Below are 20,028 nucleotides of genomic sequence, written 5' to 3' on the forward strand. Positions count from 1 at the left end.
TAATACTTTTGATACAAGGATACATTCATATTTTTATACAAGTAAAATGTTATTACACATGTCTAATTATTGATGTAAATTTTTTTCAGAAAAATAAAAAATCCATAAACTTTCACTTTAAAAGAACTTATGTTGATGTATTTTCATGCCATAACCCTCTTGCTAATTAACTCGGGTATTACATTTTGAGTCAAAAGATCAAAGATAACGAAGTTCACTAAATTCAGGAATGGGGGGGGGGGGGATGCTGTCATAAGGTGAACACCATATTCGTCCACAAAAGAATTTTTTTTTCATGGTGATGTATGTGTGTACAGTGAAACAAGTGTCAAAATCGCCAAATTCAGGAAAGAAGGTTACACTTTTCACATTCTACTGTGCATGGCATTTATTATCCTGGAAATTGATAAGAGCCATTATCAAGGGTGGGGAAAACATAAAACGGGCATGGATTCAGAGTCAGGGTGCAAATTTGTCTGAAATAAATATTTGAAAAGGAACAGAAAAAGTTTCATTGACCATTTACGGGAGTGCGGGGAAGGGATTCTTTGGGCTGCTTTATTGTATTTCTAAATTTTACCGGCTGCACGTACCGCCTCCCCTCTGGCATCACCACCATCATCAACGCAACATTGTATTCATCATCACCATAATCACCATCATCATAATCATCACCACCACCATCATCATCACCACAATTATCACCATCATCACCATTGTATTCATTACCATCACCACCACCATCATCACCGTCATCATCACCGTCATCACCATCATCATCATCATCATCATCACCACCAAAGCCATCATTACAACGACCTCTGTTATTTCCTAATACATGCGCTACCAGTGTTCATTATAATGAGTGGTTGTGGGTCGATGAGTGTTTTCCCGAAACACACTGTATACATCACAGCACAGGCCTCGAGAGAGTATTGAAAAAAAATAAAGAAATATTTAACTCACTGAAGAAACCAAAGTGCAGGAATGCGAGATCCCAGGGGGGTGTTTCATATTAAAGCTGTTTGTATGTTAAGAGCGACTTTAAGAACAACTGGTGAACCTTTCTTATGCGCTAAACCATTGCCAATGAACATTTTGGTGTCTATACCAATTACCACAAGAAAGGATCACCAGTCGTTCTTAAAGTCGCTCTTAACTTACGAACAACTTTATGAAACACCCACCAGGGGAGCGTTTCATGAAAGGACTTGTCAGACGTTTTATCCGACAAGTCCCATTTTATCAGACAGTTGCCATAGTAACAGTGCTTCTTAGCCAATCAACATCAAGGAAAGATGTCAGATCTGACAACTTGTCGGACAAAAATGTTGATGAAACACTCCCCAGGAAAACTGTAGCGTGAAAATGAGGTATGTCATTACTTTGAAAGAGATACACAGTGATTATGCATACTGTTGTGTACATAGTGTTGGTCGACCAATCTCTCAAGGTTGAAGCACGTGAGTCACATCAAAATAACACAGCTGCCAAACTGAACAAGAGCATTCATATTTTAAAAGCTGATAATCAATATCATGGCTAGGAAATCAGTATATATTCAAAGAAATACTGTAGGACAACCCCAAAAATCTGAAACTTTAGAAATCAGTATTTTGCATGAAACCATCAGTATTCTTCTGGTTTTTCAGTAATAATTACTGAAAATCTGTACTGCGTGAAGTAGGCAGCTCTGCAATGAGGGCACAACTTGTACACGTTTTATGAAATGCACACATGATGATCGATCAAACCAAAGACGATATATTTCATGAATATTCATTTAAAATTTAATTTTTTTTACAAGTATCATCTGATTTAATAAACATTTTCGTAAAATTGTATAATATAAAAAACATACATGATATAAAATTGTCATGGTTTTAATGTGTTCATCAACACAATAAGTAAAAAAATATATGTACATCATATTTGTTATAATTGAAAGACATTCATCTTTCTTTCAAAGACATTTTCATAGAACTGTATGAATACACTACATTCTGCATAAATCGACTTTCCATAAGTCTTGCCTCAAAGCATTATTTCAGATCAGAATACGTAAAATGCAGTAAATCATAAACGTATCAGTCACATATTTGAAAGACATTCATCTTTCTTTCCAATACATTATTTTCATAGAACGGTATGAATACAGTACATTCTGCATAAGTCGACCTTTTGTAGGTCAAATAACCATCTTGACTCAAAACATTATATCAGATCTGGGTCCAGGCTTACAAAGAGTTACGTCTGATCCAGTCTATGGAAATGTAAAAGTCATACTTTTTTCTACAGGAAATTTGCACAATGTCCTTAACATACAAAGAGAATCACACTGAATTTTCAAGAAAACAATGAATGTATGAATATACATCACAGTTAGAAAATATTTAGAACAAACATGCATAATAGATGTTGACGTTGCTGGCTTTCCATAGTTGTGGTTGATTGAATCAACTACAGCTCTTTGTAGTACAGGTCCCAGGATATGCAAAACATATAATAACAACTTCTCAGTCAAAAATCTCCCAAGTCAAGCAGATTTCAGCGGTATATAATACGGTAGGTAGAGAAACCTGCATTATCAAAAAAACATGTAAGACATAATACTTGATTTTGTCACTCAATAGTGTCAAATATATATATAGAACAAGCAAATATCAAACTTCCGCTAATATGAGCAGGAGTGTCGGCAGAGAGGATTTTCTTTTGTTTTGGGGGGTACATCTATCATTGCATAACCCCCCCCCCAAAAAAAAAAATATATATATAATAATAATCCTCTGCGATGATGCCCATCAATACGAGTACTCCCATGTTTTATGTCCCCTTGACTTCTACATAAAATGAAGATCCCTTTCTACAGGTTTGTCTAGCCCTGTCTGTTGAGCAACGGTTCAATTCTTGGTTTGAAAAATGCAAGCCCCCACCACACTTCGCACGCAATGAGTACAACAGGACTGCTAGTGTCACAAGCATGATATGAAGCGCCTGGGATGGGAAAGCCTTGAAGAAAGAAGATCCCTAGCCCACCTCTTGATCATCTACAAGGAAACTCAAGGTATAATTCTCAGTAACATCAAACATCTCTTGAGAATCAACACGGCTCAGAGTATAACAAGGCACTCTTCAAAGAAGTTTGTTTACAACCACATAAGGGTAAATAAGAGATGCTTCCAGCAGTCTTATACCCAAGAACTATCCCCCATTGGAATAAACTCCCTGATAGATACTGTAAGGGAGGCTACACCAATCCCCAAATTCAAAGAACTTCTTGAAAAAATCCAAATAAATTACCGGTAAGTACACATCCGACTTTATGCACTGTTGCCATAAATGTACGGGATAGCCACACCAGGCATTTGTACATCAACCATCCAGATCCAGAATTGTACAAAATCACCAGGGGAGTTCATAAGAAAATCAGCATATTCACCGCCTTCAATGTATCAAGTAATATGGATTTAGAAGAGTAAGATTGGCTTAGTGAAATCGTGCCTAAATTTAGCAAATAAGTGTGATCTTTGTGAAATAGCCTTCTGTAGCATAAAGCTTGCAATTGATCTTTGGGGATTATTTCTATGATTGATTGCATTGATTAGTGTGTATGATCGATCGTAAAATTCAGCACCATGATCAATTGATAAGATTTATCTCACGGGGGCCATATCTTTGATACCTTTTGCTTCATGTACATGTATAGCTACTGTTTTTACATCAATCAACATTAATATATTTCATCAAATATTAAAGGCATAATTTGTTCTTACTTTTCAAGGAGCAACTTTTCCTTGGTATAAGAAAAAAGCGATAAATAAGGCGATGCTTGTTGAAATTGTTCCTCAATGGTCAGGCAATTCAAGGAGTCTTGAATGGTTTCATCTCATACAACTTAATTCATTATTCATTCAATTGATTAATCATACTTTGTATATTAATAGATAAAAACAAATATTCACAGGACTGCTTTTTGGCAGTGGGCAACACTGAATATCAGCCAATTATGAATACACAACCGATACAAACGATTAACGTTATAGTACTATATTAAAATCCCTGATGAGATTATCTGCATGGTGTTTATTCTTTAATGTTTTCAAGGCATCAAGGAGGGCACGGTAAGTCAAGTCCTTGCCGACTACGCCCAACAGTTTCTTCAGGAACTCGAATCCTTGCTCATCTCTATGGCACAGGGCTTCGATGTTGTCTATGTCTTTCTCCTGGAGACCTAACAACCGACAGGTCGCCTTGATTTGGATGTGGGACAGCTCCTGGACGACATGTTGGAGGAACTTGGTAGTCACTACATCATCTGAGATGAGAAAAAGTATAGTGATGACTGGTGTTAGAAACTGCATAGTGTATCCAGGCCCGGTAGCCAAGGGGCTGCATTTGGTTTGGGGTTCGATTGAACCCCCTGCATTTTCCAAAGCAAGTAAAATACAGGAGGAAAACAGTTTTTCAGGGACAAAATACTCAACAATTTTGGCTAATGACTTTTTTTTTGCTGGTCAAATTTTTCAGCCAATAACGTTAGAATATCAAACCCCCTAATCGAAAGCCCTGGCTTCGGGGCTGTGAATTGAAATTGAGCCAACAAAATCTACTCTTTCTTACACAATTTAACACACTGAAAAGGTTCATCTGATTGATGTGACAACATAAGAATTTTTTTTATTCATAATCAAATGTTTTATCCATCGTTATATTTTTGCATTTTCCTATTCTTCCCATTTCAAAGCTCTATTAATTTTTTGACAAATTTTTGCAGCAGGATGAGAATAATATTGGTGAATGAGTTGAAGTGTGGTCTAAGTTAACCCAGGTTTAACTAAACCATGGCTATCATAATACCACCCTATGTCTGATTGACCTGTATGATGGTGGTCCCCAAGTCTGCACACCTAACGATTTGAGTTAAGATTTAACATGAATTTCTTTTTATTTCACAAAATCTTTCAGTTAATAATGTTCCTTATATTATTATGAGTAGGTGTAACAAATATCTCATAAAAAATGAAAGAAATATAGAATTTTCTTGGAAAAAACCTTGGAGAGTCATTTTCAAATTGAAAAAAAAAATGGTACCCCATGTCTGCGCACCCATTCACTTTCCACACGATTCGGGTATTTTGATGAGAAAGGCTGCATTTTGAGGCCGTCACATGAAATGCCCCAAATTCATTATTTTCCCACCATTTTGAGTCAGATTTTTTTAATGAATATCTGTCTATGTGTTGCATGTGTAAAGTTTGTGTTTGTTGCGTATCTTCCTTTACTGGAACTGCGCAGATACGCATGTGCGCAGACAAGGGGGACTGCGTAGACTTGGGGGAACTTGCCATACCTGTGTTTTAGTGTCATCAAAGACTCATATACAGTGTGTCCCACAAAAAAGGAAACCCGTCACAATAATCAAACATGTTTTTACTATGAATTTGATACTGATGGTAAGAGTGGAATCTCATCTTTAATTTGAGACCAACAGCTTAGCATATCATTAACGCATGGCAGGTTACAAACAATAAATATTCAGGACTATCAGAAACGATTGCGAAAAACTCACGTAGGAATCTAATTTGACTCTCAGTTCAGGGATTAGTGAGAGAAACTTAACAAAGAATACAAAAGAAATGCTAGTGAGTCAATCGTCGAATAAGCACTGTTGTCGTATCAAGAACCAATCTTGTCCAATATTTCTGCGCAACCTGATTTTGACAATGAAATTTCAAACTAATCTTACTCATTAATGCTAGAGGTGTTTGTCACATATAAGGTATCCAAAATGTAGAGGAATAATTGAATTGCATGATGATGTAAATGAAATATAATTAATTTGCATTTGAAGAAAAAAAGATGTGGGAATCCTGGTTTCCTTTTTTCTTGGACGCACTGTATAATTCTTTCCCATGAACTACATGTATGACGGACCTACCCTGGGGAATACACAAAGCACAACTTAATGTAAATATCAGCCCAACTACATGTAGCTTTAAACAGGTATATTCCTACCTGCTGGGATCCCTGGTCTTGCTGATATCGTGTCGTTTCCTCTGTCATCATCACCTGCACTGTTAAATGAATGACCTGTAGCACCGCCAGTAGGTTGACCACAGTTGCCTTCAGGTTGATCATCAGAGTCGTTGTCAGATAGATGAGGGATAGAGGCACTGTCTAATGAAGAGGCATTGTCTGACACATTGCCAGAGGCAGTTTCAGATTGATGTCCACAGGCAGAATGAACAGAGGCAGTGATAGATTCTGAGGCACTGTCCGATTGATGATCAGATGAATTGATTAAAAGATTGGCAGAGGCACTTTTAGCTGGTTGACTAGAGGTGTTATTGTACTGATGACCAAGGGTACTCTCTAAATGATTGCCACAGGCTCCGTTGGACCGATGTTCCAGGGTACTGTCTGATTGATTATCAGTGGCACTGTTTAATGGATCATCAAAGCCATGGTCAGATGATGGATCACTGGTAGCACCCTCATCTGGATGACTAAAGGTACCACAAGATGGTTGACCAGAGATAACATCAGATCGATGACCAGGAGCACCATCATCAGGGTGACCTAGGACACCTTCTGATGGGTTGTCAGAAGAACCGGCAGTTGGCTGACCAAGAGCACCGTCAGGACAATCTTCAGAGGCACTAACAATAGGTTGACCACAGATTCTTTCAGGTGAGTAGTAAGGAGCATCAGCAGTTGCGTGACCAGGAGCATCATCTCCAGAAGTATTATTAGATGAATGAAAAGAGGCATCATCAGGTGGATGACCATAGACACCGTCATATTGACAACGTGGGTCGAGATCAGCAGGAAGACCAAAAGCGGCACCAGACAAACTTCCAGATGCAGTACTGGAGGTACCTCTAGAAGCACCACCAGAAGCAACACCAGGGGCATCTCCAGAAGCGCCTCCAGCAAGATGACCAGGGCGGCCATTAGATGCATGACCCGAGGCTCTCCCGGCTTCTCCATTTTTGCACCCTCCAAGCAGGGGCTCTAAAAACAAATCCAGGGACAAGAAAGAAAAAAGAAAAATTATAATCATAATCACTACATGAAAGGTATTCAGGCACAAATAAATGAAACAATGACCTTTCATCAAGAAACAGGAATTGATTGTAAGTAAATTGCATGCAATGCAGGTATTTTTCAAAATGCGAAAAAGAAGGAACCAAAAAAGATACACATTTATTAATACTCACCCGAGACACCTCTTTCTTCACGATCCTTGTCATCAGATCCATGTGGTGCTTTGCCATTAGCCAACCTTGTTTCCAGTTGGATATTCTCTAAGAAAGTAAAAGAAGGTAAAATATTAAATAGAGTGCGTCCCGCAAAAAAGGAAACCCATTTCCAGAGATAGATTACATAATTATTAAACATATTTTTACTATGAATTTGATACTGAATTTGATAATGTAAGAATGGAATCTGATCTAGAATTCGAGTCCAACAGCGTAGGAAATTGTACGCCCATGGCAGATTATAATTGATAAGTACTGGGGCATATCCGAAATGATTTGTGTAGAAACATACATGTGAATCTGAATCCACTCTAATTTCAGGGATTATACAACTTGTAGTTTACTGTATATTCATATTTTTCATAGTGATAACTTCAAAATTTTGTCCATTTTCAAGTTATTGTTTATGCAAAAGTATCTGTTTATTTAATTCAATAAGCATTTACCAAGATAAAAATATTTATCACTATGATTTTATTTCTACTTATAATAATATTTTCTGTTGTGATTGTGAGTTTTGCATCAGACCATTGATGAAATGCAGTGGTTTTTTTTTGCTGTTGTTTTTTTTTTGCTGACCTTTTTTGCAGCAGGATGAATATATGTTAATAAATAAATAAATAAATAGAATAATATATGTTTTTAATTTCTGACTTTTCTTTTTTATATGCATTCATCTGTATTAGTTTTCTAGAAGTTTCCAGGATTACAGGCAATAATAAGTTATATTACATAGGTTATGTAAATTCAAATCAGTGATACTTAGGTCAATACGCCATTACATGATCATAGCTGCGAGGATCGCATTTGTTATATACTAGGTTTTGACGTCACCTCAGTGAATATAACTGCATTGTATTGTCAATTGCGGCGTTATATTCACTAAGATAACATCACTCGCTGCTTACAAGTTGCGTAATCAGGTAGTTTATTTGATGTACGCGCTAGTGTTAACGCATAGATTGCCTGAAGAATGCTCTTGATATATTTTCCAAATTTTTTCTATTATGACGTAGATGGATGCTGCAGCAAGAATTTTGGGTTGGAGCCAGATGATGAATGCAATCTCTGATGGCGAATCCACATAGACCATATAATATAACAGATATTGCCTGGTCTATCTTTTTGATAAATAACATTTCAACTCTCCTCCATAGCTATATTTTTCCCTTGGGAGAATATTTTCCATCAGTGCTGCGCGCCTCGGGCAAAATATAATCCCTTGGGAAAAATATAAATCCGTCGGGGAGAGGAAATGTTATATTCAAACTCTAGGAAGGCAATATCTGTACAATGTTACATTGCCAAAAGAAATAGAGATATACTTACGTTGACCATTATTAGTATCTTGCAGCTTCTTTCTGAAATGCCATTCTCTCCATCCCAAGCATATCAAAGCTAAGATGAGCAATACAGCCAAAACAATAATGATTGCTACATACACTCCTTCCTTGGTAGACCTTGGCTCAGAAATAGGCAGATCAGGTGATTTCTCTTAAAATTGAGATTTGACAAATTCAAAGTTTAAACTGAAACTGGTATTCTCTTGTAATTTTACAGACAAGCTCATGTAGTCAATATTGTAAAATTTAAATCTGAAAATAGAAAATAAGGAAACTTCATGATCCTTGTACTTAATTTTTGCAAAGAAATCCTTCTAAAATACCTATAATATTGTAAAATTAAAATATTGTAAAATGAAATCTGAAAAAAAAATTAGGAAAACTTCATTATACTTGTACAAATACAATATATAATAATTTTGCAAAGAAATCCTTCTAAACTACCTACATGTATATACCTAAAATACCTACAATTCCTCTCATACAATTAATTATTTTCAAATTCAAAATTTGGTTTCACCTGAGATTTAGTATATGTTGGCAGTTGTCACTTTATTATCTTCTAAATGAATGCACCTCATAACATACATTTAAATTCAAATTTAACCTTATGTCAGTTTTGTCTGTACAGTTCTTATGCATTTTCTTGGGGTTTTTTTCACTTACAATTTATAACAAACAGGATCATATTGTTTAATCAAGAAAAAATAACCTGGTGGACCAAATAAAACCACAAACCCTTGATACAATATTCAAGACTTTTATTGAATTTTACACATATTTCCCCCCCCCCCCAAAAAAAGGAGCTTTTGGACATGCTCTCCAAAAAGTCATGTGGGGTCTCAATGCTGTAACCCTATGTCATGTCTCCATTAAAATTAAAAGATGCATGAGACTGCAAACAAAAAAAGAAGATCCAAAAATCAAGCAGTACTATCTCAGTGTTTGGAAAAAATGGCATAATGATCACAGACAAAAATTCAGAAGAGTTTCTCATACCAATTGGTAAATCAGTTTCATGAGTTCTCTGGGTTTGTCCGTCTGGTGACATTCCATCAGTAATGGATGGTTGAAGAGAGCTATTTGGATCCACTGAAGGTGGCATCATTTCTTTCACAGTTGGGCCTAATGACGTCAAGGGACTCGTCTGGTTTAGGTAGAGAATTTGCATAATAAAGGCATGAATTAGAATAATGTACGAATTGGAATATGTAATGAGCCACTGCACTAATACAAGTAACCTTGATGATGATGTTGATAACGGTGGTGATGAAGTTGATCCAGATGATTGGATGGATGGATGATGTTTATGATGATGATGATGATGGTGATGTCGATCGATGGTTGAGGTGATGATGATGATGGTGATAGTGGTGGTGGTGATGATTGTAGTGATGGTGGTGGTCGTGGGGGTGGTGATGTGGGTTGTAGTGATGATAATGGTGGTGGTGGTAATGGTAGTGATGTTTTTTATGACGACGACAACGATCACCACGATGTTGATCATGGCGGTGATGGTGGTGATGAAGAGTAGGAGGAGGAAGATGATGATGACAATAATGATGGTGGTGTTGGTGGAGGATGTAGTGAAGGTGGTGATGGAGGTGATCACTTTGATGATGATGGTAATTATGATAAAAAGGAGGATGATCATGAAGATGCAAACGATGGTGATACATGTGCAAATAATGGTGATGATGTTGATCAGGAGGAGGAGAAGGATGAAGGTGGCGGTTGTGATGGAGTTGTAGTGATGAGGTGATGATGGAGGTGTGTTTGATGATGACGAAAATGCTAATTAGGAGGATGATGAAGATGTAAATGATGATGGGGTGGAAGACGTGTGAATAATGGTGATCGTGGTATTGATGGCAGAGTGTTGGTGGTGACAAGTTACAATGTTGCTGATGGTGGTGGAATGATAAAATGGATATGATGATAATGAAGCCATATATGGTAATGGAACAATTTTAATAATACTGAACAATGTACTTCAGTACCGGCTGCACAGAAACGTTAGCCCCAACATTGCGTTAACAGTGGCCCCCTAATGTCGCAGTGAGGTCTGATGTCACAACAACGCGTTATTTTCATCTTGGATCAACGTTTGACATCACAATCCTAAAGGCGACCGCACACCTTACGACTGGTCTGCGACCCGATTTCAGAATAAAATGTAGTAGAATTTGATGCTGATATTGAGACTTGGAATATCTTACTGTGTAATGTTCTAAATCATCGTACGAATACCTGTGTTTAAATCTGTGACTGTGCTATCATCCTTCTTAGAATAAAAGCGAATTTAATATCTAGTCGTAATGACGTCATAGCAGTCGTACGATTGCCTACGATTTGAAACTAATTTGGCCTTTACTCTAAAATAAAGGCTTGGAATCTTTCAAAATGGTTATATTAGTATTCTTTCCATTAATTTTAACCTCAAATAAAATGATATGTTCCATTCACTTTTTCAGAAAATGAGCAAAATGCGATTTGTTCCAAAATCGGATCGCGAACAGTCGTCAGGTGTGCAGTGGCCTTAAAGGGTTGACTGGTCTACTGTTACAGTCCTCTGTTGCACAATCTAACAACATTTCTCTGTGGCCAGTACTGATCATTAGCGCAATTTAATTGTACATGTATGCCAATGCCAAAACTAGTAATTTGGCAAAACTCCACGGAATTCGCAACCACTAACCGATTGTTTGGAATCCGATGGCGAGCATACTGTATCAGTCTCCATATCACATTGAGTTTGGACTGTTTCTCCCTCATCACACACAGAGCAGTTGTGGCATACCGGGCATTTGTTATAAAAACTTTGGAATGTATTCGGTGGGCAGCGATCACATCTGGAGCAAAAGACATATAGTTAGGTGAAAAAGAGATGGGGAAATAAAATCAATCATCTATTTCAGACTTTAAATTTGATTAAATTGGGAAAAGGAAAGTGAGATGAACTTGTAGAAGTAGATGAAAGAGAAGAGAAGTGGACAAATTCAAGAGGGTACTAACAGGATTACGATTGGCGGAATGGCAATTAATCAAAACTATACGACTTACATGAGGGCGACCAGCCATTACGCACTCATGACGGCCAAAATCGCACAAAAAATTTGCAAAATGGAATTATTTTTTTTAGGGGGGGGTCATTAATCTTTTCTGAAGTTGCCCCATGATCTGCCACAAGTGACATTTTGAAAATCAACATTATTCAGCAAAATAATCAGATAAGCTTATAAATACAGTAATATTTGATTATGAGGTAAAGAAAAGTAGCCCTTTAAATGAAAGAAATAGCCCCGAAAAATTAACAATTACCCCAATATGGTAAAAGGTAGCCCCTAAAATAATAATAAAAAATATTTCCTTCACTGCTAATAATATTAAAAACTTACACATCGTGAATTGGGTCAAAGTCCTCTGGATGTCCATCGAAATCTGGTAAGCAGGACCATGCCCTTCTATATCCGGGGTTGCATGTGGGCAGGGTTATAGTTTCGGTATGGCAAACCTCTTCATAATCTTCAAATCCCTGAAACTCACATTGGGCCCAATCATGAGTCTAGAGGAAATATTAAAAAAAATAATCCTCAACTCGTGGGTATTAAACATAATAGTAAAAAGTTTAACATTCATTAATAGAAAAAAAAAACAGAAGCAAAAGAAAAAATATATATACAAATTCCTAACCTGACAGATGATTGAAAAACTGACTTAGACCTGAAAAAAATTACACCCCTTTTTCTTCCAAAATTGAGTTTCAAAACTTTATTAACTTTTTATCATCCTTGATGAAAAAAAATACTGGCTAAAAGGGCAACATGCCAAACACCATTATCATGAATGAGAATAATGAGCATATCAGGTTCAAGTTTATTTAAACCAATCAAAACAAGAGACATATTACACAGTTTAACAAAAAATGAGAATACATGATAGGTTTGGGACCCCATAGAAGCAGAGCTTGTGAGAGGGGCCCCTTATATAAAACATTACAGCAAGAATGAGATGAAAAATATATACAATGATAATCTAGAGAGTAAATAAGAAAAATATACATACAAAAATCCACACACACACACACACTCACATTATATGTTAGCATATGTCTGTATGCTAGTATATACATGTAGTACATGCTCCTAACTTTGAATTTCATTTTTTACTAAATTCGTAATTGATATATATTAAAGATATTCATATTATCCTGGGTTATACATGTATAACCTTGCATATTAAAACAGAACATTGTGTCATTGGCTAATGGACTTGTTATAAAATATATATCACTTGAGAAATTTGAAGACTTATGGGCACATATATCATGGTATACTATAAAGCATGCACAAAATGTATAATACTCCTACATCTTCTGAGTTATTAATAACATTACTCTAAAAATAAGCATTCTAAAATATGTGGGCTGAGTAAAGAATACACTATACAGCAACAAAGGGATGTTTGATCAATTATTCTAAAAATACTGCAAAGTCTTTTGAATAATGTAATGCAAACAAGAGAGTGGATTTTGTGTGAACCTCAATACAATGAAATCAATAAAGTGTTGCTTGTTCTGTTTGTTTTTATGGGTCAGTAACTAATCTCATGACAATGCTTTCAACACAACAGTTTATTCACATATTACCATGCCGGCATGATAATAACAAATTCATAAAAAAATCATAAAAATAATATTAATAACAACATAATGATGCTAAAAATTGCCATAGCAACTTAACCAAACATTTTAAACTGGATGGCAGACACCTGCTAACAATCCCATTCATCCATCAATGGTTTGATTGCTTTAGAGTTGGAGTTGAGTGATTCATTCATGATTACTGTTCCAATATATTTATTTATCTAAGTTGTCATGACAATCCGGAAGGGAAAGAACTAAATAACATCCAAATAATATGTCCCAGAATTATTCAACCTCTTGACACTTTATTGACACTGAACAACTTTAAGTAGCCTACCAACATGTTCTATTTATGGCAAAATTTCACAAGTTTGATAACATGTTGCCATAACAACAAATAACTTAGAAAAGTGTTTTATTTATACTAGTGAGCCACTACATTGCTAGTAAACATGAGTGGATGGTGTGCGTGTTCTTATAAACAACATTAAAGGGATAGTCTGGGCTGAAAGTATTTATAGCTTAATAAATAGAGTAGAATTCACTGAGCAAAATGTCGAAAATTTCATCAAAATCAGATAACAAATAACAAAGTTATTGAATTTAAAGTTTAGCAATATTTTGTGAAAACAGTCGTCATGAATGTTCATTAGGTGGGCTGATGATGTCACATCCCCACTTGTTCTTTTGTATTTTATTATATGAAATAAGGTTTATTCAAAAAAATTTCCTCCAAGAACTAGAAAAATTAGATTGACAACTGATTTAGTGCATTAGATATTTATTGCTGCAGCTTATTTCATTATAAGGGAGACATATTATTTACACAAATGTGAAATAATTAAACAAATATGATTTTATATGTAATAACATAAGAAAACGGAAAGTGGAGATGTGACATCATCAGCCCACCTATTGAATATTCATGACAACTGTTTTCACAAAATATTGCTAAACTTTAAACTTCAATAACTTTATTATTTGTTATCCGATTTTGATGAAATTTTCGGCATTTTGCTCAGTGAATTCTACTCTATGTATTAAAAACGTGTATATTGGCCTCATTAGCCGAAAATGAGATAGTGGAGTCGGTCGGTTTACTTTACTTTTTTATACCTTCGCTGCTGCACTGCAGAAAAGAAAATCAGGCATGGGATGATTTATTTATGCAGTCAAAATGGAAAATTATTTTCATTTCACGCAACTGAATATGAATTTGGACAAATTCTTCACCAAAATCTGACATTTTCTCATGAAAACACTGCATTTTTAAATCTCGGTTCTGCTGAAAAAAAAATGTTGACCCTTTTGTCGCAAATTTGAAGTGACCAGTTGGATGAGAGCATCATCACATTTTTAATGGTTTTATGGGGAGGAAATGAAATGTTTATACTCACCTGTGAGAGAGATGGTACATGTTGAAGTGGCAAGGCCTTCGTCACTGGGAAGTTTACAGAAAGGAAGCAGAGTGATACTAGAAGATGAAGTTTCATCTGTAATAAAGGAAATGAGAGGGAAAGAATGACATTGTTGTTAATATGCTTTGTGGGGAATTTTCCTGTGTGTGTGTGTAAACTTTACTCGACAACCTGACTTTGTTTACTTTGAAGAAAAAATATTTCTCACAGACTGAGGTAAACCATCGTTTTCAAGAGTATAAACACCAATATCTAAAAGTAAAATGGAAGTCTAAAAAAAGGGATGAATAATAAAAATAATAATTATAATTGCTTAATAGCACCTACCACTTACTTTAAGTATGGACCTACGAAATAAGGTTAGGTTGAAAAGAAAAATCACTAATAATTTGTGTTTTTTTTCCAATTTCACACGTTCCTTTTTATCCACTTTCATTGAAGATACTACATATACGCAATGTCAATGCATAATAAATGTATAAGATTTCAAGATATTCCTCTCATTTGTCGCAAATAAATGCAGAACATTTAATAGGCAAAGTTTGTTTGAAGGGGCTATGACATTTGAGTGTATCATATTTCGACTGTCCAAATCTGGTCACCCTGCATAAATCATACCTGAAAGCACTCAGTGGGAGGAACTTGGAAGATGATATACTCGTAGAATTCATTACATTACCATTACAAGGTGGACATGTCACCATGTATGCTTTGACACAACAGCAAGTAAAAAGAGTCGTTTTTCACCGCTGATTGATGTTCGCGCATACAATGAAAAAGAGTATCAAACTTGCCAAAATCAGGTAAAAGGGGTACTTCAACCCTATCTACCATGAAAAATTAAACATTTGAGGCATTATTCAGGAAGGGAAAACATGACAAAATACTTGTTTAAGGTATAAGTGAGATGGAATGATCTGATCAACTGTTTAATTAGAGTCAATTTTTTAATACAAAAGCATTGTAATGAAGTGATTTATTGCATGCAAAAACAGTTGAAATTCAAGTATACTATTATGGACATTGGTGAGCCATTGATTAAATCTCTATCATTGATTAAAGCTCTATTTTCGTTAATATTTGTACATGTGGCCAAGTCATCACTCATTGGTTCGTACTCGCCAATTGTTTACGAGAGAGGGAACCAATACGTGTGGCTGATGAGCTGCTGTATGATGAACGGTGGTTCCTGATTTCATGACAATGCCGTACATGTAGGTGACATCTCCTTGGTATATTATTCAATAAAAGCTATAGGAAAGCGTTCCTTTTGCGACAGCCACCCTAAGTCCCTAACCCTAATATGCTTTTGTTTAACTCTGGGTGGCTGTCACATAAATAAACTCTTCCAAAGCTGGAAGTAGTAAAAATGTTGAATACAGTTGGATTCAATATCAATATGAAATTTCATTTGCAAGGTAATTGAAATTTAATATTTCTGCAAATAGACTTTACTCACATGGTACCAGTTTTCCAATTGCATGCTTGCTCGAATGTGACAAATTTCATGAATTTGAAGAAAGTTTGGCTGTTTGATCAAATTCATGCTAGCAGCTAACATATCAAAATAGAGCTCTAACGTTAGATCTCCATGCTATGATTTGATAGATAGAGTCTCAGTTCGTCAATAAACATGATAAATACGGAGTCGGAGAGAAAGCTGCTCTCTTGTCTTCTTCTGGAGACAAGTGCAAGCCACTGTCTGGTGTACGTCGTGCTGGTGAAGTGCAGAGTGCAAGTGTATCATCATCCGATAAAAAAATGCTAAGTTACATTAATACAGCGTGCAAGTAAAACAACATAGACTGTATCTTAATAGCATGACCAATTTTTCGATGATATCACATCTGATCTGGCTCCACTGCCACTGGCCTCCCTGAGAAATGACGTTCAGTTAAAAAAAAGCTTTCAGTCCAGACTCAGCTCAGCCTCAGTATCTCAGACCATGCAAAGTCAGACACAGACCGTCGGCCGTCAGAGTTGTCTCTGAATCTGATGTTCCACGTTCCACTGAAGCTGAAACGGGAATCTCAGTTTTAACAATAACTTACGTTGGCTAAGTATACTATAGTCTGAGGATGGTAGGCAAATGTCAGATGTTAGTAAATAAATGTCCCGTAAAGACGGGTGTTCCTGTTGTTTGGAACCAAAAACAGCCTGTACCAACAACACCGGATGTGATTACCGGAAGGAAGATCGTGATTACTAGTATTATGGGAATCCCCTAGCTAGCCGCCTCCGCATTATCACGCATATATGCGTGCGTATGCCGATGATGAAAGGGAATTTCCCTTTCGGAGCATAAGCCAGTTCGGAGTTCCATTCTGCGCATGATCAGAAGAAGGTCACGGTGTACAAGCGACAGCCGTTCTCTGATTGGTCAGTTTAGACAGTGCGGTGTCTGTGTGTTCCGTGTGTGTATGTGTGATGCGAAGCGTGCTGTACATGTGTTCACTGGACGTGTGGGCATAGAGTAGATACCCAGTCGTTTTATTGATTTTAACCTTACAATAACAAAGATCAGGGATGTGTTTATTTTGTTGCTGTGCATGTGAAGGATAGAAGTTTCTTACAGCTCTTAATAAACTGACTCTCTTTCCAAGCTTAAAATTATAATGATAATTGCTACATTCCAATTGCGTGATTTGTTTGTTTTAGAAAAGGTCTTTTATTTTTTCCTGTCCAATGTCCACTGTAATGAAAATGGAAACATGCCAGTCAATGGACAGTATTATAAAAAATGGAAACATGCCAGTCAATGGACAGTATTATAAAAATGGAAACATGCCGGTCAATATTGAATATAAAAATGGAAACATACCGGTCAGTTTACCATATGTTCTTGTGTTTAATGAAAATGGAAACATGCTGGTCGATTGGCCAGTGTAATATGAAAATTGAAACATGCCGGTCAGTTGACCATATGTTTCAGTGTATAATGAAAATGGAAACATACCGGTCAATTGACCGGTATTATATGAAAATGGATACATGCCGGTCAGTTTAACATATATTTCAGTGTATAATGAAAATGGAAACATGCCGGTCAATTGACTATATGTTTCAGTGAAACTGGAAACATGCCGGTCAATTGACCATACATTTCAATGTATATAATGAAAATGGAAACATGCCGGTCAATTGACCAGTAAAATGAAATTGGAAACATATGCCGGTCAGTTGCCATATAGTGTTTCAGTGTATAATGAAAATGGAAACGTGCCGGTCAGTTCTGTTCATTTTCTCTCTCCCCCTTTCTCTCTCTCTTAATTTTTGTTCTTTCTCTCATCGTCCAGATGCAATGTGCTTTTTATTTACTTTTTAATTTTATATTTTTTGAAATACAGAAAGCGACAAGAACGTTTTTCATCAGCTAGTTCATGATCGATGCATATATTCATTAAGATTTCACAATATGAAGAAATGTGCGCATTGAAAATGGCAACAGACAAATGAACTTGATTTTTTTCATTTTCTCAATAAATTTTGTTTGTTTTATTTATTCACCATGCAGCACAAAAATAAATCGACAGAAATAGTGTTACATAGATATAATGATAAATAGGAAGAGCTGAACATAAACAAAATATGTTTGAAGTGCAGATATAGCATCCTAGGTAAATAATTCATTTGAACTAAAACATTGACTCTAAATAAGCATTCATAAAAAACTAAAATAATGCCCTATAGCATGTTGAAATACAGCTAATTATATCATCTTGAATAAAATTTTAAAAACATGCATACACTATTATAATATACCTCAATGAGGAAAAGAATACTTGGAAAAAAATAATCATTTACAGTATTCTGAGAGAAATAAATCCATACATCTATACACGTATAACAGTGATATTCTCTGATAAAAAATTCAGGATATTTTTATGATGAATTGGGCAGTGTTAAGGGGAGGGGGGGCATCATGCCCCAGCCCTTTGGGAGTTACTAATTAATTGTAAATTAATTTATTTCAGTAATACCAATTTAATAGATGAAAAATTAATGGGTTCATATCTTTCAATAAAATGACAAATACATATATTTGCATATTTTCAACGAAAGTGTTGTGTAAAGCACCATGCAATATGAACAGCTTCGATAGAAAAATCACTTCGCATACTTTGGAATTGATATATAGATCCAATTATTTTAGTAATCCATACATGTCCCATTTAAAGGGATGGTCCAGGCTGGGATTATTTATATCTCAATAAATAGAGTAAAATTCACATAGCATAATGCTGAAAATTTGATCAAAATCGGATAATAAATAACAAGTTATTATTTTAAAGATTTGCATTATTCCGGTGAAACAGTTCTCGGCATTTCTTTATGAATATTTATTAGGTGGGCTGATGATGTCACATCCCCATTTGTTCTTTTGTATTTTATAAATATGAAATTAGGTTTAGTCAAAAATTTTCTACCAAGAACTAAAACAAAATATGGGATTGACTGATTTGCATTAGTTAATTGTCGCAACTTATCTGGAGACACATCATTTACACATGTTATGAAAAAATGAAACATTTATGATTTCATGTCATAACATAAGAAAAAGGAAAGTGGGGATGTGACATCATCAGCCCACCTGATGAATATTCAGGACGATGTGCATATAACTGTTTTCACAAAATATTGATAAAGCTTTAAAATCCAATAACTTCGTTCTTTGTTATCCGATTTTGATAAAATTTTCAACATTTTGCTCTGTGAATTTTACTCTATTTATTTAGATCCCTTTGACAATATCTACTTCTCTGTTGAGACTCCTCCTATACACAAAAATATAAATACATGACAGGCATTAACATTCCGACCGGCATTCCGATTTAAACCTTTCTTTAAATATTTAGCTCGGGAACAGCTATAGGTGCATGTTTAGAGGGATACACTTTATGTCAACATCCATCTAAATCAACTTGAAGGCAAATTACTCTTCTAATATTTATGAATACTTGAAGTACTGATAAAATATGCTTTCTCCACATACCCCCCCCCCCCCCCCGATAATACCCTATCACAATAATGGTGTGTTTTAGTCAGAGCCTCGAGAATTAAAAAGGGGATTACTGCGTGGAAGTTCCTTTTGATAAGTCTCATATCAATGACATAAGTCCCTTCAATAGTAACTTGTCAGACATTAAGCATCCTGCCATTATGAACAAGTACAGTCAATATAAAAAATTCCAACTATTAATTATATAGGCAACCCAAACGTCCACTAGCTCGCTGACATTTTGCACTGAAACCTGTCAATTGACCGGCATGTTTCCATTTTCATTATATACACTGAAATATATGGTCAATTGACTGGCATGTTTCCATTTTCATTATGCACTGAAACATATAGTCATTGA

The 20,028-nt window shown here is 35.7% G+C and overlaps 1 protein-coding gene across 4 annotated transcripts; it reads right to left on the reverse strand.

The window, feature by feature from the left end:
• Positions 1–1,511: 1,511 nt before the first annotated feature.
• LOC135156581 (uncharacterized) lies at positions 1,512–16,866 on the reverse strand. Of its 4 annotated transcripts, none has more exons than XM_064109114.1 (9): positions 16,128–16,851; positions 14,648–14,743; positions 12,004–12,170; positions 11,304–11,457; positions 9,605–9,752; positions 8,592–8,756; positions 7,221–7,307; positions 6,016–7,014; positions 1,512–4,315 (listed from the first exon to the last, which is right to left on the reverse strand). In XM_064109114.1, the coding sequence occupies exons 1-9, from the start codon at positions 16,227–16,229 to the stop codon at positions 4,038–4,040; spliced, it is 2,196 nt and encodes a 731-aa protein (XP_063965184.1). In that variant the 5' UTR covers positions 16,230–16,851; the 3' UTR covers positions 1,512–4,037. The 4 variants fall into 4 exon arrangements, with proteins under 4 accessions (XP_063965184.1, XP_063965186.1, XP_063965187.1 ...); XM_064109116.1 differs by having other exon boundaries at positions 1,746–4,315; positions 8,592–8,660; positions 16,128–16,863; XM_064109117.1 differs by having other exon boundaries at positions 1,771–4,315; positions 8,592–8,660; positions 16,720–16,866.
• Positions 16,867–20,028: the final 3,162 nt, after the last annotated feature.

The sequence above is a fragment of the Lytechinus pictus genome, chromosome 14, assembly GCF_037042905.1.
Source record: "Lytechinus pictus isolate F3 Inbred chromosome 14, Lp3.0, whole genome shotgun sequence".
In the NCBI taxonomy this organism is placed as follows: Eukaryota; Metazoa; Echinodermata; class Echinoidea; order Temnopleuroida; family Toxopneustidae; genus Lytechinus; species Lytechinus pictus.

Coding starts and splice junctions, on each gene's coding strand:
- LOC135156581 (XM_064109114.1), bottom strand. CDS start 16,229: ATGTTAGCTGCTAGCATGAATTTGATCAAACAGCCAAACTTTCTTCAA. Junction 11,458..12,003: donor TTTGACCCAATTCACGATGT/GTAAGTTTTTAA, acceptor CTTTTGCTCCAG/ATGTGATCGCTGCCCACCGA. Junction 9,753..11,303: donor CATCGGATTCCAAACAATCG/GTTAGTGGTTGC, acceptor TACCTAAACCAG/ACGAGTCCCTTGACGTCATT.